The following is a 13,053-nucleotide window of genomic DNA, read 5'->3' on the forward strand; positions in this document are numbered from 1 at the left end:
TTTAAATGAAATATTGCACCACTTGCAGACGCCAAACCAAACGCAATAGATACACAAAAATGTCTTGTAGTCATTTACATCGTATTTTCCTGGTTTATTACAGTGCACCTATGCACACAAACAGAATATCTTTCTTATCGCATACACAAATGCAGTATTGTATTTTGACCACAAACAGGGAATCCTGCTCTCCAGATTTCGCCATTTACAGACGACGACCACGGCGACCGCCCTTCCTGCGGGTGGAGTCCGATGGGATGGGTGTCACATCCTCGATGCGGCCAATCTTCATGGAGGAACGGGCCAAGGCACGCAGAGCGGACTGGGCGCCGGGTCCGGGGGTCTTGGTCTTGTTACCGCCGGTGGCACGGAGCTTGATGTGCAGGGCAGTGATGCCCAGCGTCTTGCACTTCTCAGCCACATCCTGGAGGGGATTGAAACCGTTAGACGGGCTCCAACTGGACCGGAGAATGCACAACTCACCTGGGCGGCCAACATAGCGGCGTAGGGCGAAGCCTCATCACGATCGGCCTTCACCTTCATGCCTCCGGTGACACGGGCGATGGTTTCACGGCCGGACAGATCCGTAACATGGACGAAGGTGTCGTTGAAGCTGGCGTAGATGTGAGCCACTCCGAACACGATCTCGCCGTCGCGAACTTGGGGTCCCAGCTGGACCTGAACCTCCTCCTTCTGAACTTTAGCCTTCCTGGGTGCCATTCTGGGTTTGTTTGTCGATCAGCAACTGCGGGAATAGCAAGGGAATTTCCACATTTATACCACGTGTTTCACAAACAAAAACAAATGCGTGCGCACAAACAAAACAAAAAACGTAAAAAAAATTAACTGCCGGGCAGCTTTTTCGCCGTTTTCGGGCTGCGCTTTGAACACTCTTGAGGGAAGCACATTTTTTAAGTCTCAAAAGGGCTCAAAGTCGGAAATTTTCGCAAAAATTAAGGGGGACAAATTTAAGACGAACCACTTGCGTGAACCGGATATCAAAAAAGAAGGTTGACGGAGCTGTCAAAGTGACAGGGTTGCTGAGTTCCTCGATGGTTGGCGATAGCTTATCGATAGCGAGCAGGGCGGGGTTTCGAACCCTTGGCGGATTTCAAAATAGATTGTTTGCTGTGCTGCTTTCGATTGGTTTAGGCCTTTTAAAAAATGTTAAATATCTTAGGTTTAATTTATTGCATAAATCCATAAGCACGTCAGAAAAGAAAAGTTCTCCAAAATCCGCCTAACAGGAGTTTCTGCTTGTATTTTCTCAGACGGTGGATGTCTGGAATATTTTTCTATCAATGGTTCGAGCCTTCGCTTAGTGGTAATAAATTAGTACCATACAATGGTCACACTTTCCTTTCGAGGATTATGTCTCTGCTATAGGAATAGACTGGTTCGTGTCCGAGATTAATATTATCGATTTATTCGGCTATATAATACGGTCACACTGTTTTTTAGACTAGACTTGCACTATCGATAGCTGTGCAGTCGATTGGCAGCGGCCATCGGAGTGACAGCTCTAATCACAAGACACCCAAAAAAATAAATAAATAATTATTTAAGTGACCACCAATCTGTGTCCAGCTGCATTCAGAGGCCATGTCGTGGGTCTCCGACTACAAGTACACATGGACGGAGCGGCTTGCGATGCGAACGCTACGCGCCTGTGGCTACATTCCGCACCACGTCGCCTTCGTGATGGACGGCAATCGGAGGTTCGCCCGCTCACAGCAGATTGATAAGATCGAGGGTCACTCGCGGGGATTTGAGAAGCTTGCGGACTGCCTGCGCTGGTGTCTGGACGTGGGCGTTCGCGAAGTGACCACCTTTGCCTTTAGCATCGAGAACTTTAAGCGTTCCAACGAGGAGGTCGAGGGACTGTTCAATTTGGCCCGGGAGAAGTTTGCCCGCCTGCTGGAGGAGACAGCTCGACTGGACGAGCATGGCATCCGCATTCGGGTGATTGGGAACATCGAGCTACTGCCACTCGACTTGCAGAAGCTTGTGGCTTCGGCTATGCTGAGCACAGAGCGCAATGATAAGCTCTTCCTCAACGTGGCCTTTGCGTACACGTCGCGGGACGAGATTACGCAGGCGGTGGAAACGATACTGCGGCACGGCAGCCAGGATTTGGCTGGCGAAGACATCAGTGAACGGCTGCTGGAGGAATGCCTCTACACGCGACACTCGCCGCCACCGGATCTGGTGTTCCGCACCTCCGGCGAGACCAGGCTAAGCGACTTCATGATGTGGCAGGTGTGTAGAAGTATCTCTTCCAGAAATAGGTGGCTAAGTCATCCTCTTTGGCACATAACCCAATCTTTTAGTTCTGTGTTGTGTGTTGAGTAGTAACCTGTGCCCAGCGTTAATTCATTTATTTCCCAATTTTGGACTTCAATTGCATCATTTTCATGCAATGCATTTTAAAATTGAACTTTAAACAGTTTTTCAATATTTGATTAAGTTAAAAAGTCTTACTATTAAACGACTGTTTCTATCATTTCAGTTAAGCACATCCGTGTTGTACTTCAGCAACGTCCTGTGGCCGCAAATCACTTTCTGGCACTTCCTGGCCAGCATTCTGGCCTACCAGCGCGACCGCTGGCAACTGGAGGACTTTCGGCGCGCGGAGAGGATGCAGAGCTACCAGCTGGCCAAGAAAAGCGACTTCTACAGCGAACGGGTCCAGAAGTTCCTGGCCACCATCGACGAGGACCGGCGGAAGCTGCTCGTGCGACTGGCTGCAAATTAACGTCCTGGAGTCCCTCCGATTTCTACATGACGATGATGTTTGTGATATCAGTGGGGATTAAAATCGTGTAAATAGCATATATGTACGGTTTTTCGGCTTGTGTAACAAGGTTAACCGACTTTCAAAATATGTCCCGTTGGAGATTTCATCACCTTAATGCACTTGTTTAAGACATTCAATTAATTTGTGGCTGAATTGTGCGCTTAGCTAGATTGTTTTCACATTCGGTTTTAAAATAAGTTCTATAAAGTGTTTGCCTTCCATTTGATAAGTAAATTATAAAAAACAAACAGTAATTTGTTTCAATGTGGAGGGGACAACATTAAAAATCTAAGTAAAGTGCTATATAAAACACTCACAATAAATAAGTACATAATTTTAATGTTTTTTAAATTTTTACCAATTTGTACCATAAAGCTATTTCTAACAAATTTAAAATTTAAGTATTTCTTTGAAACGTTGTCTATTGGTGCTCAATTCATTTTAATCTGCTTTTACTTCCTTATTTTTTAAATACTCAAATATTTTGGTAGAAAGCTACATGTTTTTTAATTTTATTTTTTAACGGTAAAATAAATGCAGTAAAATATAAATAAAAATAATCGATAGGTTCACAAGGAACTATCGATGCCAAAATATATTGAACGTATCGCATTACCATCGACTTTTGTTCCAGCTCTATAGTTCACATGCAACTTACTGCTGAGCGCGTTTTTTTTTGTTGTAAAAATCTAAAGTACAAGAATTAGATTTAGTTAACTCGCTCCTAGTGTTTAAACAAGTACACCTTTAGTTAGCTTTACGGTTACTTTCCCGTGGCGAAGGAATAATTGCAAAATAATTACCATTAGCTCTCGGCAAAAGTTGAGCGAAGCAAAAAGAGAAGTTTGCAAGAAGAGGCGTGTGAGCGTGACGAAGAGAGCGAGAGAGCGCAGAATATCGAATCGAACGGAACAGGGCGAGGAAAGGGAACGTGAACGAAACGGATCGAAAAAATCGAAGAGACTTGGACAACCGAAGAAAACCCCACATCCAAAACACAAAAACCCGGTTGCCTGGGGAGCAAATGTCAAATTGCTGCGCATAAATACATTAATTTGAAGCTCCCCGCACAAGTGAGGCTCATCCAAAATTTCACACACAGGCAGCAGTTGTCGCAACAGGAAAAAAGGTGAGTACGTGTGTGTAAGGCGTGAAAATGCAGTGCATTTTTTAGAGTGTTTTTCCAAATGTGAGCGTGCTCTCGCTTCTTCCCTTTGCGGTGCACTCTACTTGTCCCTCTCTCGCGCCTGCTTTCGCTCTCCCGCTATCACTCTTCCTATCCCTTCCTCTTCGCGTCTCGTGTGCATTTGGCGATGCTGTATTGATTTTTTTCGGTGGTGGCTAGTGGGTGGGTGATGGAACCGCACTCCCCCTTTTCATCATTCCGTAACTAAGTCCCACCCCTCGGCCCCCTGTTTCCAAAGCAAGCCCCTGCCCTAAAAGTCAAACGCGTTTCGTTTCTCTATTTATATTTACACTACCGAGCGGCAACATTACGAGAGCGAGAGAGAGAGCGCTCTTAACAGTTATAAAAGTGCAAAGTCTTTGTGGTGGTGTGTGCGAGGTATCTCCATGCTATTTCGCTGATCTTTTGTTCATTTCTCGACAGGATTCAGCACACGATGTACGCCGGAGCATATGCACCCAACGCCGGCGGCGTTCAACAGCACACGGGCGGCGGTTACTATGGCAATGGTGCCGCTGCAGGAGGTGGCGGCAATGGTGCCCCACGCCACGAGCGTCCCTACTATCCGCGCAGCAATTTCGCCGGCGCCGCCGGTGGAGCTGCCATCAATGGAGCAGCCACTGCCGCTGGTAGCATGCACTTTGGCCAGCCTTATGGCGTGATGACCTATGGCATCCAGAATGGTCTGGGAATGGGAGCCGCCGGCTCTGGTGCCGGTAATCCTTATCGCCAGCAAAACGGTGTTGCCTTCGCCGGTAATGGCCTCGGAGGAGGCGCCGGCGGTGGTGGCGGTGCCGGATCCAGTGGAGCTGGCGGCTATGGAGGACCGCGTGGCAAAAATCCAAACTACGCACAGCGCTATCAGAAGCCGCACAACGGCGGCGGAGGTGGCGGTGGCTACCAAAGCAATAACTACAATGCTGCCGCCTTAGGCATGCTTTCCAAAGAGGAGCGCGCCGAAATCCAACGCGAAAAGGCCAAGAATCCCGGCCGCAATCTAGTGAAACCCAAGTGGGAGAATCTTGAGCCCTTCCATAAGGATTTCTACAACATTCATCCGAATACACTGGCCAAATCAGAGCAGCAGGTGGCCGACATACGCCGCGAACTGGAAATCACAGTGTCTGGTAACGAACTACCGCACCCGGTGGTCAGTTTTGAGGAGAGCTCACTGCCCGCTCACGTCATTGAAGAGATGAAGCGCCAGGGATTCACCAAGCCCACTGCTATCCAGTCGCAGGGCTGGCCCATCGCCTTAAGTGGCCGCGATTTGGTTGGCATTGCCCAGACCGGTTCCGGCAAGACGCTGGCATACATGCTGCCGGCCATCGTACACATTGGCAATCAGCCACCCATATTACGCGGTGAAGGACCCATTGCACTGGTGCTGGCGCCCACCCGGGAGCTGGCCCAGCAGATCCAATCGGTGGTGCGAGACTATGGACATCTGTGCAAGCCCGAGATCCGTCACACTTGCATCTTTGGCGGCTCATCGAAAGTGCCGCAGGCACGCGATCTTGACCGCGGCGTCGAAGTTATCATCGCCACACCGGGACGACTGATTGATTTCCTTGAGAATCGCAACACCAACTTGCAGAGATGCACTTATCTAGTGCTGGACGAAGCCGATCGCATGCTGGACATGGGCTTCGAGCCGCAGATCCGTAAGATCATTGAGCAGATTCGCCCCGATCGCCAAGTCGTAATGTGGTCCGCCACCTGGCCAAAGGAGGTGCAGGCCCTAGCCGGTGACTTTTTAAACGATTATATCCAAATTAACATTGGCTCCATGAACCTATCGGCCAACCACAACATCCGCCAGATTGTCGAGATCTGCACCGAAATGGAGAAACCGCAGCGCTTGGTGCGCTTACTCAATGAGATCGCTCCCACCAAGAATTCGGCTAACAATGGCAACAAGATCATTATTTTTGTGGAGACCAAGATCAAGGTGAGTTCGAATTTCTTATTGGCTTAACGAATTCGAAATAGTTTTTGTTCTTCTTTCGGATTACCTTGAAGCAATGTCATCAGACATTGTCGCACTTCATTCGTACTGTTTATTTGCAAATATCATTTGTTCTTTCGGCTCTGTTCGGTTTACTTCCAAGTAATGTCATCAGATATTAACGTATTCTTTTTTTATTACAATTGCAAAAATCCGAAAAGAGCCGTCTAGATATCTAGCCATTAAGTAATGTTTATGTGAAATTGGAAACATACCCCACTAATGTTCTACCTCTTTCTTGCCCCTATCCAGGTGGAGGACATCTTGCAGATCATTCGTACAGAAGGTTACACCGCCACCTCAATTCACGGCGACAAGACACAGAATGAGCGTGATTCAGTGCTAAAGGATTTCCGCAACGGCAAGTCCAACATTCTGATTGCCACCGATGTGGCCTCGCGCGGTCTTGATGTGGAGGATCTGCAGTACGTGATTAACTATGATTACCCCAACTCATCGGAGAATTACGTGCACCGCATCGGGCGCACTGGCCGATGCCAGCAGCTGGGAACTGCTTACACCTTTTTCACGCCCGACAATGCCAAGCAGGCGCGTGAACTGATCTCTGTGCTTGAAGAGGCTGGCCAGACGCCGTCGCAGGCACTTTTGGACTTGGCTCGTTCGATGCCAAGCTCGGGCGGCTATCGTGGCAACAAGCGCTGGAACAACAACGGTGGCGGCGATCGCAACACTGGCGGTCACAACGGCGTCTATCAGCAGCGCAATAGCAATCCGCTGAATTACCAGGCCGGTAACAACTATAACAACAATCGCAGCGGCCCCTTAACTGGCGGTAGCTACCAGCAGTATGCCGCTGGCGGCAATAGCTATCAACAGAATGGTGGTGGTGGCGGCGGCGGCGGTAATTGGAACCGCATGAATCAAATGGGACAGGATGGAGGAGCTGGACAGCAGCAGCGAAATGGCAACACCTATCGCCCGAGGGCTCCCTTCAACAATGGCGGACCACGTGCCATTATGGGCCATCAGGGTGGCGCCGGCGGAGCAGGCGGCGTGGGCGGAGCAGGTGGCGTAGGCGGTGGCCCACAGCCGCACATGGCGCCCCAGCAGGGCGGTCAGTATATGCCACAGGCGTATCGCGGACGTGGCCAGTTTGTGCCGCAGGGAGCTGGTGCCGGTGGCATGCCGCCACGATTCCAGCAGTATCCCAAGCGGGAGTATCAGCAACAAGGAGTGGCCCACTACGGCCAGCAGGCCGTTCAGCATCAGCAGCAACAACAGCAGCAGGTGCAGCAGGCAGGCCAGCAGACCAAGCCGCCCAAGGATGATGGCAACAAGTATGCACAACCGCCTCCGGCTGCGGTGACCACCTCGCTGGTCCATTACACGCCAGCCAATTCGCCACCGATTGCGGCCGTAGCTGCTGCCGCTGCAGCAGCCGCCGGACGAGCAGCAGCTGTGGCTCCAGCTCCCGGTGCCGCCTACATGTACGATGCGGCCGGCGTTCTGACCACCGCCGCTGCGCCGGGCACCAATCCATATGCCAACCAGTTCAGCATGCCGGCCACCTACTATGCCGCCCAGCATCACCAGTTCGCCCCAGCCGTGGCAGGACCCGGACCAGGACCCGGCCAGGCCATCGAGCAGGCGGGACACCAATAGGTTATTGCGCTCACGGGAGGAAATGGTATGGAAATGGACGTAGAAGTGGAAGTGGATCGCGGAGAGCTACAACAACAACAACAGCTTTAGTAAAATCAACAACAATGCTAGCAACAACAACTTTAACAACTATACCAGCACCAACACCGACGACATGGACAAAGAAATCAAAAATTATTCGACCACACTCGTGAAATCCAAATGCATATGATGATAAATGAAAGAAAGGATATAATTTTGCCAAACATATAAGAGCATATAATAGCTGCTCTTTAAATTCTGAGCGAAAATCATTGCCTTTTTTGTTTCTATATTTCTCAACACCCCCAGCTTACTACTATTATTAGTACTTTTGTGTTCTCTTTTGCTTATTTAAGCATTCGCAGTTTGTGTTTGCGATACAATTTGACATCTACCCCCCCGACCTTTCATTCGTTACTGTTCTCTGGACAAACAGCCCCAGCCATCAATAACCAGGGGTAAGTTTGTGCTATTTTATGTGTAAAGTAACTAATTTTTAATGCAGTTTTCTTTCCCACACAGCCAACGCAAGGATCGTCGGCCTCGAAACCCTTTTATGTTTTCCAAACACAAGGTAAAACGAAACAAATATCAAGAACACCTCGAAAGGGAATGATTATTGTAGTTTTTAAGCTTTTCCACACAAAAGAAACACACACACACACCCCGACAGTTGCATGTTCTTCGAATGTTTAAAAGAATTAAGTAAGTTATTTTTATTATTCTTTTTCGCCAGGCAAAATCGAGTATACTCAGCGTTTTATAGCCAGCCATTCAGTTGGTTGATCAACGTTCATACATTTATATGTTATACTAAAAAAAAACAAAACAAGAAAGGATCTAGAGACAGACACTGTTAATTAAGTGATATTTGTAAATTCGTGTGTATCAATCTTTACACAAAGCTAAGAACACAAGCACGCAACCAAAAAACAAAAATATTGAATTCGAAAATTGTCAAAAACAAAGTAAGGGATTGAAACAAAAAAAAAAAACCCTTTTCACTAACTTGGTTGGTATGAAATGAACGGTTTGCTTATAATAACACATTTAAATACATGTTTAATTATTTTATAGACATATATATACATTATCCGAGCGAAATTTGCAACAAACAATTACAACAAAGGGAAAACTGACTAAATTCTACACAAATTCCATTTAAGAAAACGCAGCTAACGGTTGAGATATATAATGTACACCTATGTTTGGCCAAATCCAAAGTAGGCGAAAAGGGAAATGGGTAGCGCTGCTTTGGTAGGAAGTATGTTAAAGAAAAACTAACAAAACTAAAACAAGTTACAATCGATAATAATAAAACAATTATAAAGCAATGGGAGAACACGAACACAGCCACATAGAACCCACACAAGCACACGCATTCACACACACACCCACACTGACATAAAAGCACTCAACACACACACACACCCACGAACACCACAAGGACAAGCAAATTTACAGTTATCATTTAATTTCCCATTTTGATACATATATGTGTGTATTCTATATATGCTATATATATATTTACATGTATGTGTAGATTCGAGCTTGATTTTCAATGGAGATTAAAACAAAAACTCATTTTGTTGAACATTTATAGAATTCGATAATAATCCCCTAACACAACATTCGCATAAATTAACGAGGTTTTTTCAAAAGTTCTATGCAAATACTTGAAAATACAAAAAGAAAAATTCAATTACAATTTTCAATTATTCAAAACCAAAGAACAGAAGCAGTTGAAAATAAGAAGATAGAAAGCGAAGAAAAAAGAAAAGACGCCACATTCATCCATAAAAACAAGTAAAGCGAACACGAAACAAGAGGAAAAGAAGGAGGAACACAAAACAAGGTTAGAAGATCGAATAATGCCAAGCAATGCCACACGAAAATAATGATAATAATAATACAGCAAACATAATGCATACTTCTGACTATTCCAAAAAGCTCATTTTTTTCGTATCCCCATATCTTTATTTGTTTTTTGATTTGAAAATCGCTTCGATTTGTATCATTAATTTTCCTCTTCCGAATACTTTTGGCCAGAGTTCAGGATGAGTAAATAAGTAGTAGTAACATTAATTGGCAGCTCCAGTCATATAGTTAGCAGTAATATATCCAAATATCGTCTGTTCAAGCAGTTGTCCATGTTGTTGCAAGCAGTGCGTTATCCTCGCCACGGGAAAGCAGTACAAAAAAGCCGAAGAATTTTTGGAAAACGTAACGGACACAAGGGAATATTCTACAGTCGAATTGTGTGAGAACAAGTACACAAGGAAAATAGATGAAAATCATGTAAATTATATTATAAATATATTTGTTAGCCTAGCCGATCAGGGGGTGTGAAAGGAACATTTCTATTCATTTTTTTTTATTAGTTCTCTACGTATACGGTTTCTTTTTAGCAAATAAAGAAAATCGGGAAACACATGAGGGAATATTTATATAGGGTGTATCGTCAACACAAGGATCTCTTTTTTAAAGCAAAACGGACGGGAGACTCGAATTCTTCTATATACATACATAGACCTATAATTCATAGAGAATTTCACTTTTATTTCATTTCATTTTTGGTTTCCTTGGGGTTAGTCGACTTCCATACATTTTGAAAATCATTGGAGAGACGGGTTTCAAAACCTACAACTAGATGTTTTATTTTCTTATATACTCTAGGCGTATACGCAAAGTTACCAAGTGAATTAACCTTTTTTATTTTTATAATTTCATACTTCTTTATTATAATTTCGATGCAACCGAATTGTGATGATGTGATAGACTTATACAAACAAACGAAAATACAAAAATACTAATTAATAACCAATTTAAATGAAGTAATCGCAGTGCCCCCAAAAAGGCCAGGCCAAAAACACTGAAACTGAAACTGAAGCAGAGGCAGCTGAAACTAAAGCTGAATCTGAATCGAAATCAGTATCTGAATCAGAAGAGAAATATGAATATATGTTATGTATTTGTATTATTGTCGTTGTCGTTGTCGCTCATAGACAATGTCTGATGGCTACAATATAATGTATTATGGATGACTTGAGGCATACATTCTTTTTTTGAAGAAATAAAACTATAGAGCGCGATATTTGTATTGTATTTATCTATAAGTTGTTGTGTACACACTGCGAAAAGAAACAAACAAACCAAACAACAAACTAAAAAAAAAAAGCAAAAAAAAAACAATGGAACACACAAAATCAAAAGAAAACAAAAAAAACGAGAAAAAAAAGAGCAAAAGAAGTTGAAACTGATAAAATTTAAGAGTAACTGAAACCGAAAGCACCCAAAAACAGAAGGGGAAAGCGGAGAATTCGTTGTTCCCTTCGCACTTTTGAGGCAAGTCCTTCGTTTAAGTCCTGATCGATCGCTCTATCTCTGTCTCCATCCCTAACTCTCTCAGACCCCCCGCCCCGCCCCCTTATACGATATATTTCTCGCTCGCAGTCTCTTCTTGAAACGATAGATTTAAAACGATAGAAATTCGCATATACATATATTTTTGAAAGTATAGAATTGCAACTTTTGAAAAAATGCAACCAAAAATAAAGACGAAAGACTAAAGCCAAAAACAAAATGAATTCAATTGTTTGAAGCAAGAACAAGAGAATAACGGAGAAAGTGCAACGAAGTGCCGTTATTTCGATAGTTTGTATAGTTATTTTTGTTTTTTTTGTAATACTTATTTTCTGTTTCGTTAACTTAGAGAACTTAAAATCGTTTACACACACATACACACCCACACACACAAATACGCGTTTTTGATTTAGTTTTCGTTTTTGCGTTTGTTTAACTTTTTTATTTGTTTTGTTTTAAGCTTTTTCGTTGGTAAACCAAAATATGTATATATGTGTATGTATGGGCATACATGTATCAATGTCGATGAAGTCGATAAAGTGAATGCATTTACCGTTACAGTGCGATGCGCACAAGTGCCAAAAATGCAGCAAAAACACCCGCACACACCCACGCACTCGGACACACACACACACATACACTCACAAGACAACAATTAAACAAAGACACGTACACGCCAACAACCACACACACAAGTTTCTTATAGATGATACAAACACAAACGAACACATTACATGTGCACAGTGGGCACATCCTGTGCGACCCACTGTGCACGCAAAGCCTACAAAACAAGCATACTTTTAAGCGCCAAAGTTAGGAGCGTCTTTTGAGGGTTCTAAAAACAAAATAAGAAAACCATTAAACACCAGACTTGTTGGGCAATTAACATTTAGCTGCTGGATGTAGGCTAAATTTTTGCCATCGGCAGACGGAACTAACTTTAAAATAATAAAAATAATACAAGTTGAAACCAAAACCCATTGTGATAACAGCTGCGTAAACGAAACACGTTAGAACCTTACTTGTACGTATTTCGATTGCAATTCGATAAAACGGGGATCCCCCACTAAGTCCTAAATAATACAAATTCAATCAAAAGCAAGCAAGCCAACAATTTATCCAAACTAGTTTTTAAACGAATACAAAACAACTCACCCAGCCGCACACACACACACGTATTTTTACTGATTTGAAAAGGAGGAGAACTATTCTTGATTTTCATTTGTTGTGTTGACCAATGCAAATTTTAGCGACAAATTAAAAAAAAGAAGAAAATACACATACCAGAAAACAAAAAAAAAAAAGAGAAACAAACACAAATGCAAATTCTTAGCCATTTCGAAGGAGCGTGCATTTAGAATATTACATCAACTAATATTTACACTTGCATATATTCAAAGCAAACCATTTGAATAAATTCTAAATATTTACTATAGATCACTAACACAAAATGATGCATACAATGTTGATGCAGATCCATAAACGAGAAGCCAAGCAAACGCGTTTGAATGAATGTTTGCAGCTTAAGCTAAGTTAGCACACACAATATATTATATTAAATATAACGAAACGATATAGGTATGCAATATAATGCATATATTTATAATGCACCGCCTCCCCCTTTTTCCCGTCGTCGCAAAACCCAAGAAAGTTGCGTCGGAAAAAGGGGCGATAACTAAATTGTAATCAATTTACCTATCTTATACTAGGTTATACGAACCCATAAACACAACCCCGTCCTCATTTAGAAATCGGACAGCAAACCTTCCCCTTGGTCCCCCGCATCCCAAAATGTTAAACACGAAAACGTCAAAAAAAAAAAGAAACGCATAAATATGAAATATGTAACGGAAATCTTTACAAAAAGCGAAATAGGTATCTTCTATATAATAAATAAACGCCAACAAAAATCACTTAAATTGATTTCGATTTTGTGGGAGGTTTTGGGGTGTAAACTCTTATGGAATTGGAACATGAGATAAAATTCAAGTGGTACGTATTAAAAAAAAATTAATGAATATTTTCAGAGCGTGAACTTAAAAACAAAAAAGTTAT

General features: G+C 43.5%; 3 protein-coding genes across 4 annotated transcripts; 2 read left to right on the forward strand and 1 right to left on the reverse strand.

Annotated features, from left to right (window-relative positions):
- Window positions 1-62: 62 nt before the first annotated feature.
- LOC120456228 (40S ribosomal protein S14a) lies at window positions 63-1,116 on the reverse strand. Its single transcript, XM_039642913.1, has 3 exons — window positions 980-1,116; window positions 484-745; window positions 63-424 (listed from the first exon to the last, which is right to left on the reverse strand). The coding sequence occupies exons 2-3, from the start codon at window positions 718-720 to the stop codon at window positions 206-208; spliced, it is 456 nt and encodes a 151-aa protein (XP_039498847.1). The 5' UTR covers window positions 721-745; window positions 980-1,116; the 3' UTR covers window positions 63-205.
- Window positions 1,117-1,483: 367 nt separating this feature from the next.
- LOC120456221 (dehydrodolichyl diphosphate synthase complex subunit DHDDS) lies at window positions 1,484-3,045 on the forward strand. The gene is made up of 2 exons (XM_039642904.1): window positions 1,484-2,259; window positions 2,510-3,045. Exons 1-2 carry the CDS (start codon window positions 1,603-1,605, stop codon window positions 2,753-2,755), a joined length of 903 nt encoding a protein of 300 aa, XP_039498838.1. The 5' UTR covers window positions 1,484-1,602; the 3' UTR covers window positions 2,756-3,045.
- Window positions 3,046-3,427: 382 nt separating this feature from the next.
- On the forward strand, window positions 3,428-12,911 carry LOC120456176 (ATP-dependent RNA helicase dbp2). Of its 2 annotated transcripts, XM_044006605.1 has the most exons (5): window positions 3,428-3,926; window positions 4,407-5,934; window positions 6,244-8,093; window positions 8,158-8,209; window positions 8,372-12,911. In XM_044006605.1, exons 2-3 carry the CDS (start codon window positions 4,420-4,422, stop codon window positions 7,612-7,614), a joined length of 2,886 nt encoding a protein of 961 aa, XP_043862540.1. In that variant the 5' UTR covers window positions 3,428-3,926; window positions 4,407-4,419; the 3' UTR covers window positions 7,615-8,093; window positions 8,158-8,209; window positions 8,372-12,911. The 2 variants fall into 2 exon arrangements, with proteins under 2 accessions (XP_043862540.1, XP_039498778.1); XM_039642844.2 differs by having other exon boundaries at window positions 8,158-12,911.
- The last annotated feature ends 142 nt before the right edge of the window (window positions 12,912-13,053 follow it).

This window comes from Drosophila santomea, chromosome X (genome assembly GCF_016746245.2).
Source record: "Drosophila santomea strain STO CAGO 1482 chromosome X, Prin_Dsan_1.1, whole genome shotgun sequence".
NCBI classification, from domain to species: Eukaryota; Metazoa; Arthropoda; class Insecta; order Diptera; family Drosophilidae; genus Drosophila; species Drosophila santomea.